This window comes from Lathyrus oleraceus, chromosome 5, assembly GCF_024323335.1.
Source record: "Lathyrus oleraceus cultivar Zhongwan6 chromosome 5, CAAS_Psat_ZW6_1.0, whole genome shotgun sequence".
NCBI lineage: Eukaryota > Viridiplantae > Streptophyta > Magnoliopsida > Fabales > Fabaceae > Lathyrus > Lathyrus oleraceus.
Window position 1 is genome coordinate 549,189,083 of NC_066583.1, and position 25,448 is coordinate 549,214,530.

At 42.4% G+C, this 25,448-nt stretch overlaps 1 protein-coding gene across 1 annotated transcript; it reads right to left on the minus strand.

Moving 5' to 3' along the window:
- Positions 1–4,660: 4,660 nt before the first annotated feature.
- Positions 4,661–6,252, minus strand: LOC127081990 (uncharacterized). Its single transcript, XM_051022217.1, has 4 exons — positions 5,996–6,252; positions 5,701–5,852; positions 5,569–5,619; positions 4,661–5,439 (listed from the first exon to the last, which is right to left on the minus strand). The coding sequence occupies exons 1-4, from the start codon at positions 6,250–6,252 to the stop codon at positions 4,661–4,663; spliced, it is 1,239 nt and encodes a 412-aa protein (XP_050878174.1).
- Between the last annotated feature and the right edge of the window lie 19,196 nt (positions 6,253–25,448).

The window sequence follows — 25,448 nt, forward strand, 5'->3', positions numbered from 1 at the left end:
TGATGATATCATTTTTGGTTCAGCTAACGCCTCTGTTTGTCAAGAATTCTCTGAGTTAATGCAGGCAGAGTTTGAAATGAGCTTAATGCAAGAACTAAAGTTCTTTCTAGGAATTCAAATTAACCAAACTTCAGAAGTCACGTACGTTCATCAAAGCAAATACATAAAAGATGTTCTGAAGAAATTTGACATGGCTGAATGCAACTTTGCAAAGACTCTCATGCATCCAACGTGCATTCTTGAAAAGGAAGAAATCAGTAAAAAGGTTTGTCAGAAGCTCCATCGTGGTATGATAGGCTCTCTTCTCTATCTGACTGCTACTCGACCTGATATTCTCTTCAGTGTTTGTCTCTGTGCTAGATTCCAATCAGATCCTAAAGAAACTCACTTAACTGTAGTTAAGAGAATTCTCAAATATCTGAAAGGAACTCCTAACCTGGGCCTGATGTATGAGAAAACATCAGAGTATAGACTTTCTGGTTATTGTGATGCAGATTACGCAGGAGATAGATTGGAACGAAAAAGCACATCTGGAAATTGTCAGCTCTTGGGAAACAATCTGATATCCTGGGCAAGCAAAAGGCAATCAACTATCGCCCTGTCCACGGCAGAAGCAGAATACATCTTAGCATCACTGTGCACTACTCAGATGCTCTGGATGAAGAATCAGTTAGAAGATCTGCAAATCTTCGAGAGTAACATTCCTATCTTTTGTGATAATACTGCTGCCATTTGTTTAAGTAAGAATCCCATTTTGCACTCCAGAGCTAAGCACATTGAAATAAAACATCATTTTATCAGAGACTATGTTCAGAAAGGGATAGTAACATTGAAGTTCATTGATACAGATCATCAATGGGCAGATATCTTTACTAAACCCTTAGCTGAAGATAGATTCCTCTTTATCTTAGAAAATCTGAACATTCAAAACTGCCCTGAATAAAATGTGCCTCTGAGGTTGTTAAATGAGACTCTGACATAAACAAATGGATTCTGTCTCTGACTCTGATACTTCTACTCAGTTAGAAGTTATCTAAGTTGGAAATCTCCAGGAACCAATCCCTTGGTATTCCTGAAGATCAGATAAATCAAAACACGTGGAGTGTCTTGCGTCTGACCTTGGAACTTCTAGACAGCTGTCCAGCAGTAATCAAGGAACAGTCTCTTGAGATCTCCTCGAGCAGTGTGTTGACTGTTGGGATTAGACATCATTTATGAGCTATAATCATTTCTCCCTCTAAACGTGCTAACTTGGTTTTTGTGCTAAAACTCTGATTTTTGTGTCGTTTTGCATGCGCCCAAATTTGGGTATTTAAACACTCATCTCTCACTTTGCACACATTTCACTCTCACTCACTCTTTAAACCCCAGTTCTCTCAAGGCATTTCTGCAAGCAGTTCATCTTCATCTCAGTTCTTCATCAACACCATGGATACTCAACAACAATCTGTGTTCAACTACTCTCAGCAAATGGATTCTAGCAACCCAGCTCATAGCACAAGCAACCCTACTCCAACGGTTACAGGCGTAGTTACAACACCAGTCTACAAGGAGCCTCACATTCTTGATCGTGAGCCCCATATTCACCTTGCAACGCCATTTGACAAACTGGAAGTGTTATGTGAATCCCTGGTGGATTTTGATAACATGAGAAGAAATGGCGTAGACCTCACTGAAGAACTTCACAAACAAGGTTGGATAAACTATTTTAAACGCCTCTACGGTCCAATTTACCCAAATCTTATTAAAGAATTCTGGAGATTTGCTGATGCTGACGATAACTTCATCGTCTCCTATGTTCTGGGAGTAAAGATGGTGATAACTGAAAAGTCCATCGCTGCTCTTCTAAACATGGAGAAAGATGGAGGCAGAAGAATTTACAACATCAATCCCATGGCGAAATACATATCTCAAGAAATCAACCCAACTATCTTCAAACAAAATGCAGAAGGCAACCCCTCAAAGAACAAGGAACTACTTCAGAACCTCCGGGTTTGGTTCAAAATCATTCTGGGTACAATCCATCATCGCCCAACGTCAAACTCCTCAGACTACATCAACACAGATCAGAAATGTATTTTGTACAGCATTCACAAAGGTCTGAAGCTATGCCTCCCTGCACTTCTCTTCAAGTACCTCAAAGACTCTGTACGCGAAACCAGAAATCACATGAAGCCCATAACTTACATTCCTCTGGGAAGACTCATCTCAGATGTACTGATAGAAAGTGGTCTCGTGGACCATCTGGTAAAGCTCAGGCTCATGGACGACATGGCAATAGACACTGGAAAGCCTCTGAACTCCAGGAATCTGAAGAGCATGGGGATTCTGGAGAAGGTCAACGTTAGACCTACTCTGGACACCTCTTGGGAAGCCTTAAAAGATCAGAGGAAAATTCCCCATGGTCTATATCTGTTCTCCAATGAAGAACCCAAAGAGGCAATCCTCCACTATCTCCAAGGTCTGAAGGATGAAGGAGTGGATATCTCAGAATTCAAGTTGAGCGAACTGCCAGATAAAGCTCCCAACTTCATGAGGCATAAAAGAGGTCCATCTGAGAAGACATCGAAGGCGAAGAAAGCGAAGCTAGGAGAATCCTCTGAATCAAGACCTCTAGCACCTCTGCATGAGTCTTCTGGTAAGTCTGCCTCTCATGCTCCTTCTGTACAGCAACTTGCTTCTTCTATTCCTCTACCAACACCTCTATACACCCCATCTTAAACCCCTCCTTCAACGACCAGAATATCTCAACCACTCCCAAAATTTAACCTCGCCAATACCTCCTTACCCCTATCTGAAGCTGAACAAATGAATGAAACCACCTCCTCATCTTCAGCCCCAGAATCACCTCCTTACTGTATCATCTCATCTGACACAGAATTCTCTGACCCCGCTTCTCCCACTATAGCCCAACTTCAGACTCAAAACCTTGCCTCACAACAACCACAACAACCTCCACCTGAACCTGAGTAACCTCACCACCCACAAAACAACCAACCATCACTCCCTCTGACGTTCAACCCTCTGACACCTCTGACATTTCCCCTCCAAACACTTCCGCTGAACCTCAAACTCTCAACCTAAGCCCTCCCCCATCCTCAACTCCACCATCTGAACCTGAACACTCCCTGCCAACCCTAGAAGAGGCAATTATGCTGTTTGCAGGAGCATTAGTGGAAAAGGTCAAGTCTCTGACCTTCAACTCTGGCATCAGTGATGATCCTTCCTCTGTTAGGACACACTGGAACAAAGTTATTGGCTGGATGACCTCTGAGGCCTTCAAGCTGAAAAACCTCTTTGAGAAAGTCCGAAACGACTTCATCAGAGACGCTGAGGCAAGACTACAGGAGCGCTTAGCCAGAGAAGCTGAGGAAGAAGCCAGAAGGGAAGCAGAAGAAAAAGCAAGACAAGAAGAACTTCAAAGGGTAAAGGAAGCTGAAGCCAAAGCTCTAGCTGATGCTGCTGCTGCTGAAGCTGAAGCAAAAGCCGCCGCTGAAGCTGAAGCTCTTCGTACTGAAGAACAGCATGCTCTGACTCAGGGGGAGTCCTCTACTTTTGCCCCTCTAGTTCTAAAGACCCTTGAGGAGCTTCAGAAAGAGCAGAAGGAAGTCTGAGCCAGATTGGATCAACAGGACACAGTCAACGCCAACATCCAGAATCTGCTGACTCAACTGCTTCAGAGAATGCCTCCTCCTCCCAACCCTTAGGCACCTAGGCTTATTTCCTATTTTTTTGTGCCTGTTGTTTCTGCTTGTTTTTTTTTTGTGTTTTGTCTCCGATGTCTTATGCTCTTCTCTGAATATATATATATATATATATATATATATATATATATATATATATATATATATATATATATATATATATATATATATATATATATATATATATTTTCTTCCTGCTCATTATTTTTTACTAAGTCTTTTTGATTCTGACAAAAAGGGGGAGAAATCAAACAACTCTGATGAAAAATTGTCTAAATCCTTAAGTACTCTGCAAACATACTATTCAATAAAAATCTATCTAACACTCCTTGACTTAGAAAGTTGCAGAAAGGTATCTAGAAACTTCATTGCTTGGAAGCTCTGGTAAGAACTTCTGAACTCCCTAGCCTATCTCAAGGGGAGCTCACTTCTATCTGATCTGATAAACTCTTATATCTGAATGTTTCATCTATCATGTAAGTTTGTTTTGTCATCATCAAAAAGGGGGAGATTGTAAGAACAAAAATAGTTCTACAACAAATTCCAGGATTTTGATGATAACAAAGGATGAAACCAAAAATGACACTCTAACGAAAAGTTTCTAAGTGTGCAGGACTCTGAACAAGAACAAAGGAATCTGATCGCTTTATCAGATACAGAATCAAATCAGATACAGCATATCAGATTCCTTTGTTCTTGTTCAGAGTCCTGCACACTTAGAAACTTTTCGTTAGAGTGCCATTTTTGGTTTCATCCTTTGTTATCATCAAAATCCTAGAATCTGTTGTAGAACTATTTTTGTTCTTACATATTAGACATCCCAAATGACATACCGAATACTTATAATAACCATACTTCATTCTAAAAGCAGTTTTCAAAATGTCTTCAGGCATCACACGAATCTGATGGCAACCTGAAGTCAAATCTATCTTGCTAAACACAAAAGCACCTACCAACTAATCTATCAGATCATCAATCCTCGGAAGTGGATACTTGTTCTTGATAGTCACTTTATTTAGCTGTTGGTAGTCCACACATAGCCTCATACTACTATCTTTCTTCTTCACTAACAACATCGACACATCCCATGGAGAAGCACTCAGATGAACAAACTTCTTCTTAAGAAGATCATCCAGTTGCTTTTTCAGTTCACCCAACTCTGAAGCAGACATCCTGTAAGGAGTCATCGACACTGGACTAGTACCAGGTACTAAGCCTATAGCAAACTCCAATTCATGTTCTGGAGGCAAATCACTAATATCATCTGGAAACACTTCTGGAAAATCACTCACCACAGGTAGTTCGTCCAACACAACCTTAGTCTCCGCCTTCATAGAACTTAATACCATAAACACTGGAACATCATCCTTCACGAACTCATTCACTTGCTTAGCTAACACAAACAACTCATCACTAGTATCAAAATCCGAAAATGACACTGTCTTGGCAAAACAGTTGATATGAACATGGTTGAACTCCAACCAGTTCATTCCAAGGATAACATCGAGGTTCCTCAAAGTAAAACACACTAAATCCATACCAAATATCTTACCATATATAGTAACCGGGAAATTCAAACAAACCCACAAAGTGAGTATCAGACCCAGAATCGGGGTGTCAACGATCATGCTCCTATCCATAGAGGACAATTTCAAACCCAACTTCTCAGCATAATCAAGTGAAACAAACAAATGCATCCCACCCGTGTTAATAATAACAATCAAAAGAATACCATCTATAAAACACGTACCTCGAATAAAACAATCAGCACTAGTAGTCTATGTCCCAGACAAGGCAAAGACTTTCCCTCCCGATTGTGCCTTCTTGGGCTTCTAACAATTGGTACTGATATGACCTATCTCACCGTAGTTATAACAAATCGGCGCATTTCTCTTACAATCCATAACATGGTGACCTATTTTACCACATTTAAAGCATCTCAGAACATTATTTTTTCACTCATTAACACAGTGGCCCAAGTCGTCACACTTGAAACACTTGACAGAAGCGGGAGTCACTCCCCCACTTGGCTTCTTCTCATCAGTAGTCATTTGCTTCCCTTTGTGAGTTGGAGCACTGTATGGTTTTCCTCTGGACTTATTCTTCCCCTTCCTCTCACTAACACTCTTGTAGTGAGCAAAACGAGCCCTGCAGTCCTCATCATAAATCCTTGTTCACTAAAGCAGGAAACATGCAAATCTCCTGGTAGCTTAATTTTAGGCCGCACTCTGTTCTCAAAATTAATGCATTTGGATCCCTCCAGAGATGCGCCATTGTAATGAGGATAAAACTTCACTAGCTCCTCAAACTTGGCGGCATACTCAGCAACTGTCATGTTCCCTTGCTTAAGCTTGAGAAATTCAATCTCCTTCTTGCTACCCACATCTTCAGGAAAGTACTTCTCCAGGAATTGCACCCTAAACACAGTCCAAGTGATCTCAGCACCAACAACTTCTAGTATTTGGCGAGTGTTATCCCACCAATCTTCAGCTTCTTCAGACAACATATGAGTACCGAACAAAACCTTATGTTCTTCAGTATAAGCCATTACTCAGAAGATCTTCTCGATCCCTTTGAGCCACACCTGAGCACCCTCCGTATCATACCTGCATGATTATGTTGTCTATGTAGTGCCTGAGCCACTGACTCTAAAGCATCAACAATAGCGCAATCACTTCTTTAAACCATTATGCACATCATCAAATAAACATTAGAAGAAACAATGCATCAATAGTGTATACATGTAACACCCCGAATAAAATAAGAGAATTATTTAAATTAAGTTAATAATATATTTATTAATTTAATTAAATAAATTGAATTATTGGATTATTATTATTATTATTATTTGGAATAATAATTAGTGGAAAATATATAAGTTGGAATAAGAGAAAAGGGTTTTCATTTTTGGTAAAGAGTTTTCACGTGAAACAGAGAAGCGGCTGAAAAGTGGAAAGTGGAGAAAGGGCAAAGAGGAAGAGCTAGAGAGCAAAGGTTGAAGAACGGAAAAGCTTGAAGCTTAGAGATTGCCGGATTATCTCAGGTAAGGGGGGTTTATCGTCGTTTACTGGGTATTATAGATTAACATGTCATGGGTAGTGATAAACCGTTGAAGTGACCCTAATTGGGATGTTGAATGCTGAAATATTGTGATGAATAAGTTGTATTAAAGCTGTAATTGAGTCCGTAATTGTGTGAGTCGTGTTCCCCCGAACGTATAGCTTTTTACGGAAATTGAATCGGAGGTCCGGAAGTCCTCCAACGGCGGAAAATGCGGAGAACTCTGCATTCTGCCTTGTGTTAGCGCAGGAACTGCTGTTTTGTCTGCGTTAACCGGTTAACCCAGGGCGTTAACCGGTTAACACTGTTATATTTTGTGGAAATGTGCTGTTTTGCCTGCGTTAACCGGTTAACCCAGGGCGTTAACCGGTTAACACTGTTGCGTTTTGCCAGAAAGTGTGTTTTGTCCTGCGTTAACCGGTTAACCCAGGGCGTTAACCGGTTAACACTGTTGGAAATTTGAAAATTTGATATTTTTAATGTTGTGAACCTAATTGGTGATTGGCCTATTATCGTTAATTGTGATGAGTAATTTTGTTGGATTTATGTTATGAAGTGTTGATACAAGTATGTTGCTGAGTTGTTCCGTGTATGGAAAGTTGTTGAAAATACTGAGTTGTAGGCTTGGTGAGCCAAAGTTGATTATAAGTTGATGTGTTGAAAACATTGTTGTATTGCTATTATTATTATGTTGTCGACAGTTTAAAGTCGTGTATGCCATGTACATTCATATGCATTAAGTCGGAGCTTTGCTCACACCACGTTGGCCTGGATTGGCAAATTTTAAGTTGAAAGTTGAAGGCTTATGCCTTGATGCCCAATAAAATGGCAATGATTTTAAGTTGGGAGTTTTACTCCGAATGGTACCACATGCATGACGAGTCGAGTCTCATTAGAGTTGCATTTTGTTGGCTTGTTGTATGGATATTTAATTTAATTGAGGAGTGGAATTGTGTTGATATTAAGTATGATGTTTGAGTTGATGTGCCGTTACTGGATGTATGTTACGATTAGGGTGATGAAATGTGTGAATTTACTTAGCATTACATGATGATTTATAATGCTTATTGTATCGATTGAGGAACTCACCCTTACAACTATTTTTCAGGTAACGAACAAATGAGTTGAGTGGAAGCTTATGCTTGGAGTCTAGTGTGGTCTCCTAAGTGGGTCATGCTCTGATAGATGTAACATCGGGAGGGAACATTTTAATATTGTTGATGATTGTTGAACCAGTTTACATGTAGTATGTTGCATGTTTTGAATGATCGATTTGATCTCTATCCGCTGCGTATTGTGCAAATGTTTTATGTTTTGAGTTAATGAAAGAGCATGACAGTTATTATGGTGTGAAATGCTGTGTGACACCCTTGATTGCATATTTACTCTGATTGATATGTGTTATTTTAATTATATACTCGGGGTATTTTAGAAGGGTGTTACATTAGTGGTATCAGAGCAGGTCGGTCTGTCCGGCCAGTTGTCGTGTCGTTACTGTCTAACAATTGTGTATTGTTACTAATCTAACTTTTAAGTTGTGTTGTATTGATAAGTTGAAATGGCTGGAAGGAATGACGCTGCAATGGCTGCCGCAATGCAAGCGATGGCCCAAGCTGTGCAGAACTTGCCAAATGCTGGTGGTGATGCTGGATCACGTAGCTTGGCGACTTTTCAGAGAGAGAATCCGCCGGTGTTTAAAGGGAAGCATGATCCAGATGCAGCCTTGGGATGGTTGAAAGAGATTGAGAGAATCTTCCGTGTTATGGATTGCACTCCAGCTCAGAAGGTTCGGTATGGTACTCACATGCTAGCAGTCGAAGCTGATGACTGGTGGCTAGAGACTCACGAGAGGTTGACCGTGGCAGGTGAAGTCATTACTTGGGATGTATTCCGTAGGGAATTCATGAGAAAGTATTATCCGGAAGATGTCCGTGGTAAGAAGGAAATTGAGTTCCTTGAGCTGAAGCAAGGAAACATGTCTGTCACTGATTATGCTGCGAAATTTGTGGAGCTGTCCAAATTTTATCCTCATTACACTGGTGCTGGTGCTGAATTTTCAAAGTGCATCAAGTTTGAAAATGGACTGCGCTCTGAAATTAAGAAGGCTGTTGGGTATCAGAAGATACGCATTTTTACTGAATTGGTTGATAGCTGCAGGATATTTGAAGAAGACAATAATGCTCATTACAAGATTGTCAGTGACCGCAGGGGCAAGCAACATCAAAATCGTGGCAAGCCGTATGATGCCCCAGTGGGAAAAGGGAAACAAGGAGCTGCTCCGGCTCAGAGGACTAGTAGGGGAGGTGCTCCTACTGGTATAGTTTGCTTCAAATGTGGTCAGGCTGGTCATAAGAGTAATGTATGCACTGCTGAAGTAAAGAGGTGTTTTCGCTGTGGTAAGACTGGCCATGCAATAGCTGATTGCAAGCACAAGGAAATGATTTGTTTTAATTGTGGCGAAGAAGGGCATATTGGAAGTCAGTGTCAGAAGCCAAAGAAATCTCAGACGGGGAAGGTGTTCGCATTGACTGGAACTCAAACCTCCAGTGAGGACAGACTTATCCGAGGTACGTGTTATATTAATGGCTTTCCTCTTGTAGCTATTATTGACACAGGTGCGACTCATTCCTTTATATCTTTGGATTGTGCTGTGAAACTTAAGTTAGAGATATCTGAGATGTTTGGTAGTATGTGTAGCACCTCAAATTTGCACCTATCATTGTACATACATTTTCATATTAGGTCATAGCATATCATGATCCATTGCATAGCATTTGCATTGTTCTCAGTTGCCTCAAGAGCAAGCAATCAAGAATTAGGTCAAATTAATCTCCTGATCAGTCAACCAAGCAAGCAAAGGAATTTCTCATTGAACCAAGGCCTTGGGGTTTGTCCAACAAGTTCACATGGCTTGGAGGTCTATTTGAAGTATTTTGGTCAAGGGTTGAAAACTCAGAGGTCATCAGTTCATACACAGACAGTCAAAAACCCTAAAAAAGGTCAACTGTCAGTCAAAGCAGTGGATGGTGGTCATTCTTGTGGAATTTGGGCACCATGATCAATAATCAAGAGTTCATACAACTTGGGACATCATTTGAAGTCAAGTCCTCAAGGAATTAGGGTTTGGAAGTCATCAGTCAATGCATAATCAGTCAGAAACCCTAAAAGTCAACTGTTGGTCAACTGTCCATTTAATCAGTGATTGGATGATTGGAATTGGTTTGTGAGAGTTCATTCATGTCCAAATAGTCATCATACATCATGCCAAACACCATCATGGAAGAATTTGAAGCCAGATCAAAATTTCCCAAAATAGAAACTGGGCCTGTAACTGAAACCTGCCATAAATGGAAAGTCTTGATCCTCAAACTTACATTTTGATACAAGCCTCAAATGAATTTTTGCCCAACATGAAAATTGAAGATCTTGTTCTCCCATTTCCAAAAAGTCCTAGAACTCTCAATTCCCATGTGTGGTTGGCAAGTTATGATCGAATCGATTTCAGAAAATCTTGAACTTCAAAGGGCCATATCTCCCAAACCGTTTGGCCAATTTTGGTGGGGTTTTTTCCTACAAGTCACATTTGATCCCCTCTTTCCAAAAATATAAATTTCATGAGCCAAAACTTCACCAATCAAAATGGCATATTTTGACCTTTTTCATTTAAATGCAAGTTTGACCAAGAGTTGACTTTTTGATTTAAACATTTTTTCAACATTTGGCCAATTGGAACAGCTCATAAATGTCATTTAGAATGTGTTTGCAAAGTCAAAATATGCAGTACATAAGGCCATTGCTTGTTTGCTTGAATTGTAAGAAAGGTACAATTTCACCATACTTGTCTAAGTTCCACAACCATGCCTTGTACCAGCATCATTATGCAGCATTCTTGATCATTCTTCTGCCACTTTTGAGGCCTTGTAGTGCAGCCATACTCCAATGGTACATATGGCCATGTTTGCATACTTGAATTTTGGAAGAAAAGTACAAAGCAACCATCCACCCATGCTTCCACCTTACCTTGTACTGTCCAGAAAATGCAAGTTTTGCTGTCCTTTTGAACAAGAATGCTGCAACCAACACAACACACATCTTGCAGATTCCAATTTGTTGGCTAAAGCAGGACCAAAAGACAAAAACCTTGGCCCTGGCTCTCCCACAGAAACACATCCAAACAAGACTTTCAAATCCTTTTCTGTCATGAGGAATCAATGGCAGCAACATCCAACAGAGGACTTAAGCATTGTTTTTCTGTCATAACAAAACAGAAGTAGCAGCCACATAGAACCAACCACCTCACTTGCATTTTGCCAAGAAAAACCTGTCAAAACTCCCATTAAACAAAACCAGCAGCAGCATAAAACACAGGACAGCAGGAGGCATTGGTTCTCTCACTCTCTCAACTGACCTTGCTACTGGCATTTGAACTTTGCCTATTCAAACTCAAGCAGCACCAAACCTTGCCTTGCATTCTTCTGTCAAAACCTGATCCAAAAGACCAAAGTTACAAAACTCAAAACCCTGCCATACCATAGAACAACGACCAACAGCAGGTTCTATGCTGCATTTTCTGTCATTGAAAAAACCACAAACCAACAGCTTCACCACCCTTTTTCTGTCATGAAAAAAAAACTGCAGCAAAGACCAACTAAAACCCTTGCTTACTTGCATCTTACAAAAACCTGTCAAGTCCTAAACCAACAAACTAAGGCTGGCTTGAACATACTGCATCATTTTTCCTGCCATGGCAAAAACCTCACTAGATAGCACCAACATAACAAGCACTTCATTGATTCACACTCCTCTCAAAAAGGATCCTGTTATTTGCATTTAACCCTTGCTGTCCAAAACTTCCAAAACCTAAACCTAGCCATTGCATTTTCCACAACCCCTCATCATGTTGAACCACTAGCATTCATCAAAAGCCAACACATTTTGCAGCAAAAAGGTCACTCCTCCTAACTGCATCCATTTGGCCTTGCTTTAAAATCTGCAACCAACAAGCACAAGACCATAGACCATTCTTTCACTCAAAATCCATCCTGCCTTGCCAACCATACCAGTCTTGTTCATCTCAATTTCTCATGGCCAAACCTTGCCAACTTCTAACAGCAGCAGCCTAGCAACCTTCACTTGCAAACATTGTCAAACCCTGCCTTGCAACACATGGCCAACCATATTCCACTCATCTTTCATTCACCTTGCTGTTGACAGATTTGAAGAAAACTGTCAAGGCTCAAAAACCACAAAGAACCTTCACTCATTTTTCCAATCAAAACCCTTGCTAGCTGCAGCCAACACACCAGACATCTTGCAAATTTTGCTGTCAAAAACAAAACAGACCAACCAAGATCAACCATTCACCTTGCTTTGGCCAAACTCCAAAAAAACCTGTCAAACCCTCAAAAGAACAAAAACCTGCCTTGCTCAACACAGCATTTCCTCAATATTTTCCATCAAATGAAACCAGCTAGCAGCAGCCATGACACATGAGAAGACAGAAATCATTCATTCTAAAAAGGGCTTCATTGTTGGCATTTCAAACAGTCTGTCAAAAAAACTTCTAAAGAACTCAAGGATCCCTTTGTTGTTCCATCATCTGGCCATCATTTGGAAGTTACTTGCAGCACCATTCATCAACTGGGAGTTCATTTGCCAGCATTGTTCTAAAGAAGCATACAGCCATGGCAGGGTTTGTTTAAGGTCATTCCAAGCATCCACAAGCCAGAGCTCTTCAACCAATCAACACTTGGAAGGCTTTGCTTCATCTGCTTCACCATTAAAAGGCCAAACAACCACTGTTCCTCTTTCTACTTCAAAAATAGGTGAGTTTTCGACCTCAATCTTTTCAAAAATTGTGATGTACATCTCATAGGTCTTTTCACCCTGATCACACTGCACTTTGTGTTTTTAAAAATGGTTGAGTAATGGTCGAGTTGTGTTGAAATGAAGATGGATGATTCAAACTTGTTTTGCTTGTTTCTTATTGCCTAGCTCGAATTAATGAAAACCCATTTTAGGATGTTGTTGTATGATGTTTGATGAACACCATGGTATAATCAATTTCGATTTCTGGGCAAAATTGAGAAACACGATTTGGAATGGTAAAACCCTAGCCTGTGAATTTCCCAGTTTTCTTCCCATTTTCGTGTGTACATGGCTTAGCTTCAAGAACCAATCAGATTATTTCATTTATTGGCCAAAACGACATCACTTCATTAAGTGGATCCAAATATTACCAAAATGCCATTTTCTCAATATTAATTCAATTAATTTCTTCACTTTGATTACCAATCTTCCAAAATTCATAACTTGCTCATTTTTGATCCAAATTCAATGGGATTTTTTGTGTTGTGTTCATCATGATCTCTACTTTTTTATCATTATTTTTCCAGAATTTTTGGATGAGTGGTTTTTAAATGGTGCTAGGGTTTGTGACATGTGACCAAATTTTGTACACTTTGCCAAATCAATTGTGAAATGATGAGAATGTATCCAATGGTTCCCAAATTTTTTGTGCTTAAACTAGACACACTCATGGTGATTTTGGTGTAGAGTTTGTGAATTTATCATTTTTGGTTTGTGAGATATGATTTTTTGAATTAGGGTGTGACAATTTGTGTCACACCATTGATGACCAACTTCATGATTTTCATTGCTATGCTTCTTGACCTCTAAATGGATTGAAATTTTGCATGAGCCTACTCTTGAATGTCTAGTTGCCTTGTGAATTTTCTTGGATTTATTTGAACTATTTTCCATTTGTTTGAGATTTTTCTTCCCTGCCTAGACAAATGTTGACTTTGTGTGACACATGTTCCCATTTCATTTGTGAAATTCTCATACTTTATTGGATGGACATGAAATTTTGCATGAGATAACTAGACATCCTCATCTTTGCCATGGTTTTGATCCCATTCATTTATCATACACCATTCTTGACTTATGATTTTTCTAAGTTGATGCATGTTTGGTTGACTTCATTGAGCATGTTCAAAATTGCTTTGACTTTCTGATTTTCATTGACTGCCTTCCACTTGTCCAAATGGGATGAAATTTGACATGCTTACCATGCTATGTGTTAGGATTGATCATGATTTATTTGGTGATTTTTGGAAAATGTTTAGATTGCTTTTGAGTTAAGTCTTGCTGTTGACTTCTGTGAGCTTCTGTTTGCCATGTTTTGACCTAAATGGTTCATGAAATGATGATAGTGATTGATATGGATGTGAACTCAATTGGTTGTGTTTTCTAATTGATTGAACATGATTTTGGATATTCATCCTTTGCTGTTTTGACTTTTTCATTCTCTTTTGACCCTAGGCTTGCCCTAGTGGTCCTGTTACTCACCTTTGAGTTTGTGTTTTCAGGTTGACCATCAAATGGCCATTGAGACCAATTCTTTTGACTGAGCTTGCTTGAATATTGTTGTCTAACCTCCTTGTTTTGTAGGTGGCTTGGCTCACATAGCCTTGTGCCTTGCACATCCATTGGCCTCTGATTAACTGTTGACCTCTGATTCTTTTGTTTGGTTTGAAGTTGCATACTAACATCTGCTTGACTGTTTCAGGTGCTTTAGTTGCTTAGTTCCTTGTGAACTTTTTGCTTTGCTTTGCTTGTATAAGCAATTTGCATTGAGGTATGTCTCTTCTACTTCATGTAGTCTGGAAGACCTGGCCTGTTACTTGGCCAGGCAACTGTCTGAAGTCCTCCTTAAGAGGCAATGTTTGTGACTGTTTACTTTTGTCCCTGCATAGAGTCAAAGTCCTCCTAAGTGAAGAGGCAATTGGTGGAAGGTAGGGATATGCAATCTATCCCCCACTATTCAGTGTGTCGTTTGCTTTGCTCACACCACTGTGTTGATGCATTGCAGATACAAACCCAAGATCTTGTGCAATTGCACAGTTGAGTCAGTATCAAATGTGTAGAAGGGTTCCCACTTTCTGAACCCACACATTCTTGTCTTGAGCTCTCCCAGGCCAGGGATAAGAGCTGTGAGGTCTCATCCTCACTTCATCCTTTCATCTGCTTCACCTTAGCCCCTCAATGGCAAGGTTAAGAGCACATTCACCCAGTTCCAGAGGTTTGTTTGTCGAGGTTGATATGACCCCTTGACTAAAACCTAACCCTTGTTTGAGCCACTTGTTTGTGTATAGCGTGTGCTATCTGTGCTTGTAGGATTGTTTGACTTGCTTCCTGTGCAAGATAGGATTGTTTGACTTGCTTCCTGTGCAAGATAGGATAGTTTGACTTGCTTCCTGTGCAAGTTAGGTTTGGTTTAGACTTGCTTCCTGTGCAAGTTAGGTTTTGCTTGGCTTGCTTCCTGTGCAAGTTAAGTGTGTGTGGCTTGCTTCCTGTGCGAGCCATACTTAGGATAGGTTGGCCCTTGTGCCATTTAGCTAGAAACCTTAACTTAGGGATGATTTGCATGATAACATCTAGGCTCGAGTCGTAGTCTCCCTAGTTGTGTCTCCCTCTGTTATCTGGTTAGGCTAGTCCTTTATCCCTGCGTAGGGGAACTACATCGCCCTGATCTTCATACCAGATGAAGTATGTAGGCAGGAGATTGAGCTGATCTCTCCGGGCGCCCTTTTTCTTTTTCGTGTGTGTTGTTTGACAGTTGCTAGGCTCGAGTGCCTGACTCCTTAGCAATTTGTTGTCTGTTTGTTTGAGTGTGTGTTTGACAGTTATAGGCTCGAGTCCCCGACTCCCTATCAACTTGTTGTGTAGTTGTGTGCTTGGAAGCTGATGTAAGTCCATCGAGTGGCATTTGGGTTCCAGTGTGCGTGTGTTTGGTTCGGATGCTGATGTAAGTCCAGCAATTGGCATTCAGGCTCCATGTTTGCCTTCTTGTGTGTGTTTAGGTTCGGATGCTGACATAAGTCCAGTGATTGGCAGTCGGGCTCCACGTTTGCCTTTGCCTGTGTTTGTTTGTGTGCGTGTTAGCCGAGCTACGAATGCTCTGATTCTTCTCTCGTCCGAGAAGATACGTATGCATAGGATGCGACATCCTAGCGAGCATGTGTCGTTTCCCCAGTCCGAACTACTTCGACTCTGATGTCTATGCCCGATAGACTAAGTAGGCCCAGGATGCGACATCCTGCCGAGTCAGTTTCAGTCAGTCTCTTGCGTTTCTTTCAGCCAGTGTGCGTGAGTATTTGAGCAGTGTTTAGCAACCAATTTTCCTTTCTAGTGTGCGTGGATCCCGTAGAGTACTACGGATGCGTAGGGGTGCTAATACCTTCCCTTCGCATAACCGACTCCCGAACCCATACTCTTTGGTCGCGAGACCATGTTCTTTCCCAGGTTTACTCTGAGCGTTTCCTTTCCCTCTTTTGGGATAAATAACGCACGGTGGCGGCTCTGTTGTTCTTCTTTTCCCGCCGGTTTTTCGCGCGATGCGACAGCTGGCGACTCTGCTGGGGATTTCTAGAGAAGTTGACCTATGCTGGTCCATCTTCCCTGAGCGAGTCTCTCCTAGCGCTCTCTAGGTTAGGGTTTTGGTTGCTTTGTGCTGTTTTTTTTTATTATTGCATTCATTGTATATATGTGCATTTATTGCTTGCATTTATTATTTGCATTAATGTTTGCATTTCATTCATATTCATCTGTTGTGCTGTCTGTGTTTCTCTGTTTGGGGGTGGGAGTTACTTGAGGTAAAAGGCCCAATACCCAGGCTATGAGTGAAATCTAGGAAACCTAGGAATAGAGTGATTCATGGGAAGCGGGTGGTATGGCGCCACTTAGCGGAACATTGATATCACGAGCAGTTCAGACCCTGGTGGGATATTATCGGTGCATACATCGGGTGTGCACAGGATGATATTCTGCGAAAGGTTATTTATGCTGCGTTTCTCTCGACCTTACCCTGGCCTAGACGACACCCGTGAGTGGGGAGGGTTTGATCATTACAGGTACAGTTGCTGATTGGTTGGTGATGTGTTGGTGACTCTTGGTGCTGATGGTGACTATGAATTATGGGGCATTTATTTCTGGGACGCCAGAGTTCTGTCCGTGGTTTATCAGCGGGTTCCGTTTATTTCGGATCCCCGGGCTGAGTTGAGAGTACTTGTTCAGAGGATCCGTTTGTCACCCGTTCAGTGGTTGTTCCTGTGAAGATAGTGATATAATCTCCGGTTCCGTTCATTTCGGAACCCCCCAAGTTGGATTTATGGTGGCTTGATCCCACAGATATAACTGGTTCAGAGAAGCAGAGGGTCTACAGTTGACTTGGTGGCACAAGGGCCTGCATTCATGCATTTGCATCATATCATCTCGCATTCATCTGCATTCAACTCATGTCTGTCCGTACTCAGGATCCATTATTTTTTTTAACTAAGACTCAGGTTGAGAGACATCCAGATGGCAAAATGTTGTTGATTAAATTTTATCTGTCTCAATGAAACCAGAAAAACAAAAAGAGAGAGAACTGAATATTCCTAGTACGGACAGACATTGCATGTGTGAGTCATACTAACCCATTTGCTGTTTTGTAGGTTCCAGTAATTCAACCAGTGTGCATAGCTTGTCTGTTCAGATAACCTGCTGGGGTCAACAAATCCAAGCTGATGGATCTTCTCAACGCCGATATCTTTGAACTGAAAGGGATGATGAGGGACTTGTTCAGTGTTGTGCAAGGGCTTGCCTTGGGACAGAAGGCCATGTCTGAAAGATTGGAAAGGATCGAGAAATGGCTGATAGTGGAGAAAGTCCAGGGGAAGGCTCCGTCCTCCGAAGTGAACAAACCTTCTGGTACTGTAGCAGAGAAACCCTCCGACAGTGGTCCATTCAAGAAGAAGGTTGAGCCAGTCGGTGTGCCCGCAAAGAAAGAACGTAGCAAAGATCGTTATCATCCTTACGCTGCCACCGTATCCACTCCTGTCAGCAAATCACCTGTTCAACAGCAACAACTGCCACCTCAACAGAAGACACCAGGAGCTAAGAGCCAGGTGAAGAAGAAGAATGAGGATCGTCAGTTTGAGGAACCACCCGTGACTTACGCCCATCTGTTCCAAAGGTTGATGGATCTTGCTTTAGTTCGGCCGAGGATTTTGATTCCTATAGAACAGCAGCGGAGGCCTGCCAACTATGATGAGAGTGCCAAGTGCGAGTTTCACTCTGGGGCACCCGGACACAGCATTGAAGGTTGCAGAGCTTTTAAGCATATCGTCCAGGACATGGTGGACTCCGAGACCATTAATTTGGCCCAGATTATGAAGGGGGATGTCAACCCCGCGCCCAGAAGGGGTCCTGTAAAAGTCAAGATGATGAAAAAGGTCAAGAAAGGAGTAGAAGTGATTGAAGAGGGTCAGCTAAGAGGTCCAATGGCTATGGTTCCAAAACTTCTACTACGGGATGGAGCTTCCCCTGCTGTTGATAATGCTTGTGCGACTGTCATCACAGAAGGGTATGTATTGATGAAGGACCCGACCCAGAAGATGAAGAAAGTAGAAATGGACAATGAAAGATGTAGAGCACCCAGTCTGGCAGTTGAAACCGTCCAGGTGGAGAATGCCTTTGTCGCTGAGAAAAAGAAGAAGCTGTCCATTTCCTCTTATAAACAAGCTCTGGAGGTGGTGAAGAACCAAGGGGCCCAAGGCTGGGGAAGGATCATTGACATCGTGGCAAAAGCAGACATGTTTGGAATCGGTTATCATCCGGATTTAGAGTCGTCTAGACCAGACAGAGGATGTCGTCCACTGTACGCCTTCGTCAGTGCAGGAATGTTGGATCCTAGTCATGCCCGTTCAGTGGGTGAAGATGTTGACAGCGATCGCGAGCTTGAGGCGTGGATAAAGTCATGCGTACCAGGCAACTGGAAGGCCTCCAAAAGCGTCACTGTCACTCATTCTGAAGAGTAGTATTTCTGTGTTTTAATTTTGTTTGCATGAAAGCCATACGTGTTGCCCGACACGTAATGGTCCATTGTAAGGGCCATCTCATGTGTTTCATTATGCAACATTTTGCATCAGTAATGAATGGATGTTTTTGTAGTTAAAAGCGGTGTTCCCTGTTTTTCATTTAATTTTGCAATTTAAAAAAGAAAAAAAACAAATAAAAATGGCAACGTTTTTTTTCATTCTCTTTCCTTCTGGTTCTGTTTCGTTCCAAAGTGATTACTCTCCTGATCTCACCGATAACGATTTGGTTACACCTCTGTATGACTTCGGCAATTCGACCTATCATGCCAGAGAAAAAAAGGCGAAGAAGATTGTGATTTGTTGGAATTAGCCAGGTCATTGAAACAAGAGGAGAAGGTGATTCAACCGCACGAGGAGCGATTCAAGATTGATACTCCAAGCTCCGCCGAGGTTAGAAAGCAAAAGCTGAGGCCGACAAAGGATGAGAAAGAGAGAAGGTGTGAATAGACTATCAAGACGCGAGCAGATCTAATCAGAAAGATGGATTCCCGGTACATCACAATGAGGTACTGGTTGATTATATGGCTCAGGTCTCAGTGTTTATCTTCATGGATGGCTTCTTGGCCAAGACCAGATTGAATTGTTTCCAGATGATATGAAGTAAACCAGGTCCATCACACAAGGGGCACCTTCTTGTTCTAAGTTGATGTCGTTCCGTCACATGAGGCCGGTGCCACGTATCAGAGGTCTACGGTGATTTTGTTTCATGATATGATTCATCGTGAAAGCAAATGCCATGTTGATGACATGATGGCAAAGTCCCAAGCAGAACAGGGGCATCCGGTAGACTTGGGGCAAGTTGTTTAACCGTTTGAGATAACTCATACTTTCGAGTCTGAATCAGTGCACTTATGGAGTGTCATTCATCAAGCTACCAAGGATTGTTGTGAGCAAATCAGAGGAATCGAGGTCGATCCTGCTAAACAAAAAAAACAAAAAAAAAAAAAAAAAAAAAAAAGGGGTAAGTTGTAGGAACCTCTGATTCTGATACCTCAGTAAAAGAAATAACTGTTAATCCGGTACTTGATAATCCTCGAGGGGTCTGCGAGGTGCGTATTGAGTCAGCATGACTAGTCTTGTCGAAAAGAGTATGCAATTTACCTAAGCAAAAAGTTTATCGACTGTGAAACAATACACTCACTGTTCGAAAAAACTTGATGTACTTTGGCATAGGCTGCTCGCCGACTGAGACAGTATATGCTGATTCATACCACTTTGTGAATGTCCATAATGGATCTGATCAGATATGTGTTTGAGAGGCTGGTAACAATCCATGGAAGGTTATCAACCAAGGAGGTTTGAGGTCCCTGATGAGGACATCTCAAGGTACTCAAATCGAAAGATTGAGAGTGACCGATCCCGGAGGAGGGGCCTGACCCTGAATCCGAACGGATTCCGATGTCTGAGGGGGAAGAGATGAGGTGAATAAGTTAGTACTTCCCGGATCCCAGTTGGTTGCACCAACAATGGTGGCTGAACATAAAGTCTGTATCCTGGATATCGAACCTAGGGATGTGCATCTACCTGGGACAGTGTCTTCCTCACGGATGTATGAGAAACCAGAGAAGGCTAAATGGATAAAGACTCAGAATGACACGTTGAGTCCAACCGAGGGAAGGGCTGACAGTTACTTGTCCTGGGACAGTTGTACCCAGTGAACGAAGCATGTTGTTAACCAAGAAGTGTGACCTCGCGCGTACCACGTGGAAGAATTGGTTGAAAAGGATCCTTCCTCCTCAAGACGATTGTGGGGCAGATGGATAAAGCAGTTATGAGTGTCTCATTCGTGGTCAAGACAGTTTTCCTCTGACAGAACCTTGTTAATGACGACCACGGACGACGACGATTTTCCATTCCCTGTGAATGCGGACGCAGTTAGAAAATACTTCGTGAAAGAAACCCGCTGGACAAAAAAAAAGAGAATAAAGAGTCCAGGCAAAAAATGGGCATCCCGGCGAACCAAGAAAAAGAGAAAGGTTCGGGCAAAAGTTAGGGATAAAAATAAAAGAAAAGAATTGTACACCCGGCAAGTTGAAAACCCGCAAGGGCGACTTGGGCAAAAAAGGGTATCCCGATGGACTGAAACCCGAAAGGGCGGTCCAGGCAAAAGAGGGAATGAAACGAACAACTGCGTCCAGCATGACCATTTGTGCTCATGTTGACTTGGATAATCTCCGACAGAGACCGATTGGAAGCGTCTTGTTCAGAAGACAGAAGGTCCGGAAAGTCTTAAGGACATATGGGGTGTAACTGAGTTGGAACCCGATGAGATCGCAGTTTCACGTTGCCATTAGGATAGATTTTTCTTTTATGTGCAATCACCTCTTTCCAGGGTTTGCTTCCTGTGTGTTGCTCAATTGTGAGCCATCTTTTATTCCAGTCAAATAAAGCGTGTGTTCGATCAAGTAAATTTTGTTTTTGTGTCATTACTGTTTTGATTACGAAAACATCTATTCGTTTTGTTAAGAATATTTGCCTTTTGAAACATAGAGGTCCCTCCTGATGCATGCTTGTGAGATTGAAATCTGGAAATCTTACTTGGAAGTCTGAGTGACCTAAGTGTTGAAATATCAGAACACCTGGGGCATACCTGGGGCACGTTTTTATCTGACGATCTCTTGTGCAGAGCCTGATTAGGGGCAACGGATAGTTGAACCGTGAAAAGACGGTGAAGGATTACGACAACGATCCTGGAAAGTTAATCAAGAAGACTCTTCAAAGTCTGATGATTGGAAAGTTTGTATGAATACCAGGAGTTCGATCCCCGTGGAGTACGGACGAGATTTGGAATACAAGATGATGGAGCAGAAAAGTCCAGAAAAGTCTGGGAGTTCTTAAAAGTGGAAAGTCGACACTATGGGTGGATGATGGATACCAGTGTTCAACAAGTCGACCGACATCCCTGTCAAACAAGCTGTATCTCCCCGGAGGATTGAGAGTGTGATCTCCCTGGCAGATTCGAGATCGTTGTCTCCTCAGCAAGCCTGAAAGTTTATCACGCCCCCAGCAGGGGCAGGGGCAGAATGTTTCTCAGGATGGAGGATGTCTCCCCAACCCAAGCCAGTATTGAAGCTATCAGAGTTATTTCCCCTGCAGAGATACCTGTGGACAGTACCTTCCTTCCCCAACAGATCTAAGGATTGCTTCTCCCCAGCAGGCATGTGCTTGCAGATTTCCCCAGTTGAGAATCCCCGCTGAGCGCCTGGCAGTTATGTTCCCCAACAATTGGTTTTGTGATGCTATTACCTCCAGTATGGCCGTGAGTGCTTATCCCAAGCAGGTTTGTGGGAATTCATCTCCAGTATGACATGACGTGTCATCATCCTCAACAGAGTTGTTACTCTCACCACTATGGTTTTTCTCTCCAGCAGAATGGTGTGGTTTTTTCCTCAGCAAGTTCCCCGAGTGGAGCGGGTCTCATGAAATACTTCTCCAGCAGTGATTCTCCTACATATGGATTGGTTGGGTCGTCCCTAGTGGAGTAGTACTTATTTCTCCAGCAGAATTCATCCTACCAGTGGATTGGACGGGTTTCTGTAGTAGACTGATATCTGCATCCCCAGCGGAGTTGTGACTGTTTTCCAAGTAGTGAAGCTGCCTTCCCAGCAGAGGTTGTGTTGATGGTTTCTCCCCAGCAAGGTTTGTCTTTCCCCAGCAGGATGGAAGTTGACATGGTTATAGGATCCCCAGCACAGTTCCTGGAGTTCCCCGGTGTTGTCTCTGAAGGAGACGTGTGTTTATGCATTCATCATTTAGACAAGCATAGCATATCGCATCATTAGTGCATAGCATTTCCATAATCATGGGGCATGGTGTAAAGCAAGAAAAAAACTCATGCATCAACATTGCAAGCATATCCATTAACCCTAGGCCGTGGCGACCAGCCGAGGTTGGGTTGTTGGAAAGAGTTTAGCATCGCGCCATTGGATCGGCTTCAGAATTGGGTTCATCAACATGGTCGAGAGGTTGGTGTTTTCCGAACAAGTGATTCCTCGGTCGAGGGGGTATCCCCATCAGTGTTACTCCCAATTGTTAGTGACTTGCCAGCTTGGGTCTTTCTCCTTAAGCAAATATGGGTGTGTCTGATCTCTCCATGTAGAGTCTACCCCTTAAGCAGAAAGTGTCAATCTTTTCCTGCCATTTCCCCACTGAGATACATCCTCGTGGATGACGGTTGCTTCCGTTCCCTCCCTAATGGGATGGGTTTTCCCTATTGAGTTCTTTCCTCATTAGGATGAGTCTTGATTCAGTCTGCCTTTTTGGATCGATCCTAAATTGGCTTCTTGTTGACTATCTCTTGTGTTGCCCTGGGGCATAAATGAATAGTCGCTCACTAACCGGCACTCATTCATTTCATCCTCAGCGGAATTTGTGGCCTCTACCTACAACCCGGTAGTTGTAAGTCCTATCTTTGTGGTTTTCTACCCACTAGCTGGTAGTTGTAAAATCCCACTTCCCTCCCCTTGTTGGAATTAACCCTTTGTGCTCATCCCGATGATGACTGGTTACTTTTCCGTGGTTTTCTGCCTACAAACCGGTAGATGTAATCCCCTCTTTGTGGTATTAATGGTCTTGCCCCCTTTGGATACTTGCTTTGATCAAGCAGTATTGTCCCCATTGGGTCTTCACTTTCTTTTTGGATACTTGCTCCAAGTTAGCAACTTTATCCTCTTTTGATTGGTCATCTTTTGCATACCTAGTCTGGTACCCAGATGCCTTTCTTTTCGGTCGATTATTCATTTAACAACCTACAACCCGATTATGGATAATCTTCCATGCGAGTGTATTATCTATGTTTTGACGGCTATAGATGATATGTACTTATGATCTTCCGGTATTCAGACCGAAGGAGTTTCCGACGATCAGGTCGATGTACTCATGGCACAAGGCCAATTTTCCGGTATTCAGACCGAAGGAGTTTCCGACGATCAGGTCGATGTACTCATGGCACAAGGCCAATTTTCCGGTATTCAGACCGAAGGAGTTTCCGACGATCAGGTCGATGTACTCATGGCACAAGGCCAATTTCCCGGTATTCAGACCGAAGGAGTTTCCGACGATCAGGTCGATGTACTCATGGCACAAGGCCAATTTTCCGGTATTCAGACCGAAGGAGTTTCCGACGATCAGGTCGATGTACTCATGGCACAAGGCCAATTTTCCGGTATTCAGACCGAAGGAGTTTCCGACGATCAGGTCGATGTACTCATGGCACAAGGCCAATTTTCCGGTATTCAGACCGAAGAAGTATCCTCCTCTCCGTTGGTGTCGATAAACGTTGAGTTTTTCCCGATCATCCGTTGATGATTTGGTTGTTCACTCTCCCCAGTAGAGTTTCCTCCTCTCCGTTGGTGTCGATAAACGTCGAGTTTTTCCTAGTCATCCGATGATGTCTAGTTGTACCTCTCCCCAGTAGAGTTTTCTCCTCTCCGTTGGTGTCGATAAACGTTGAGTTTTTCCCGATCATCCGTTGATGATTTGGTTGTTCACTCTCCCCAGTAGAGTTTCCTCCTCTCCGTTGGTGTCGATAAACGTCGAGTTTTTCCCGATCATCCGTTGATGATTTGGTTGTGCTCACTCTCCCCATGCAGAGTTACCTCTCCGTTGGTTTCGATAAACGTCGAGTTTTTCCTAGTTATCCGATGATGTCTAGTTGTACCCCTCTCCATGCAAAGTTACCTCTCCGTTGGTTTCGATAAACGTCGAGTTTTTCCCGATCATCCGTTGATGATTTGGTTGTGTCCTCCTTCCCAAGTGAAGTATTCTCCTCTCCGTTGGTGTCGATAAACGTCGAGTTTTTCCTAGACATCCGATGATGTCTAGTTGTACCTGTCCCCACGTGGATTTACCTCTCCGTTGGTTTCGATAAACGACGAGTTTTTCCCAGTCGTCCGTTGACGTCTGGTTGTGTTTCTCTCATTCCCATTCATCTGTAAATGTCTGGTCGATCTTTTTGGTGTCTGTAAACATCATCTTCCGATGTCTGTAAACGTCGAGTTTTCTCCCATTCATCCGTTGATGTCTGTTCGAGTCCCCCCAGTCATTCATTAATGTCTGGTTACCTCTCCGTTGGTTTCGATAAACGTCGAGTTTTTCCTGGGCGTCCCCAGTTGGTTACCTCTCCGTTGGTCTTGGTAAACGTTGAGTTTTTCCCATTTCGTCCGTTGGCGTATGGTTGTATCCCTTCCAGTTATTCAATAATGTCTGGTCACCTCTCCGTTGGTTCAGATAAACGTCGAGTTTTTCCTAGTTGTCCGTTGGCATCTAGTTGTGATTTCTTTTCCCATTCATCGTCGTTGCGATGTCTGGATGTGGCCGTACCCTTTAAAAACAAAACAAAATACCCAGCAATAAATATCAAATCCCAGTGGACGTTTCCATTGGTGGATCCCTGTACTGTGCAAATTCTACGGTTCTTGGTATTCAATCCCTGTTTACCCTGAAAAGTCTGACAGCCGTTGCTCTCATCCATTCGGGTTCCCAGCTGATTGAATAGGGGCAGCTGTAGCACCTCAAATTTGCACCTATCATTGTACATACATTTTCATATTAGGTCATAGCATATCATGATCCATTGCATAGCATTTGCATTGTTCTCAGTTGCCTCAAGAGCAAGCAATCAAGAATTAGGTCAAATTAATCTCCTGATCAGTCAACCAAGCAAGCAAAGGAATTTCTCATTGAACCAAGGCCTTGGGGTTTGTCCAACAAGTTCACATGGCTTGGAGGTCTATTTGAAGTATTTTGGTCAAGGGTTGAAAAC

Bases quoted from the DNA above. Each gene is read 5' to 3' on its own strand.
- LOC127081990 (XM_051022217.1), bottom strand. From the start codon at position 6,252: ATGGCTTATACTGAAGAACATAAGGTTTTGTTCGGTACTCATATGTTG. The intron at 5,620-5,700 runs GTTTCAAGTGTG...GTGGTAAAATAG, and splicing joins GACTCCCGCTTCTGTCAAGT to GTCACCATGTTATGGATTGT. The intron at 5,440-5,568 runs GTGAGATAGGTC...CGTGTTTTATAG, and splicing joins GCCGATTTGTTATAACTACG to ATGGTATTCTTTTGATTGTT.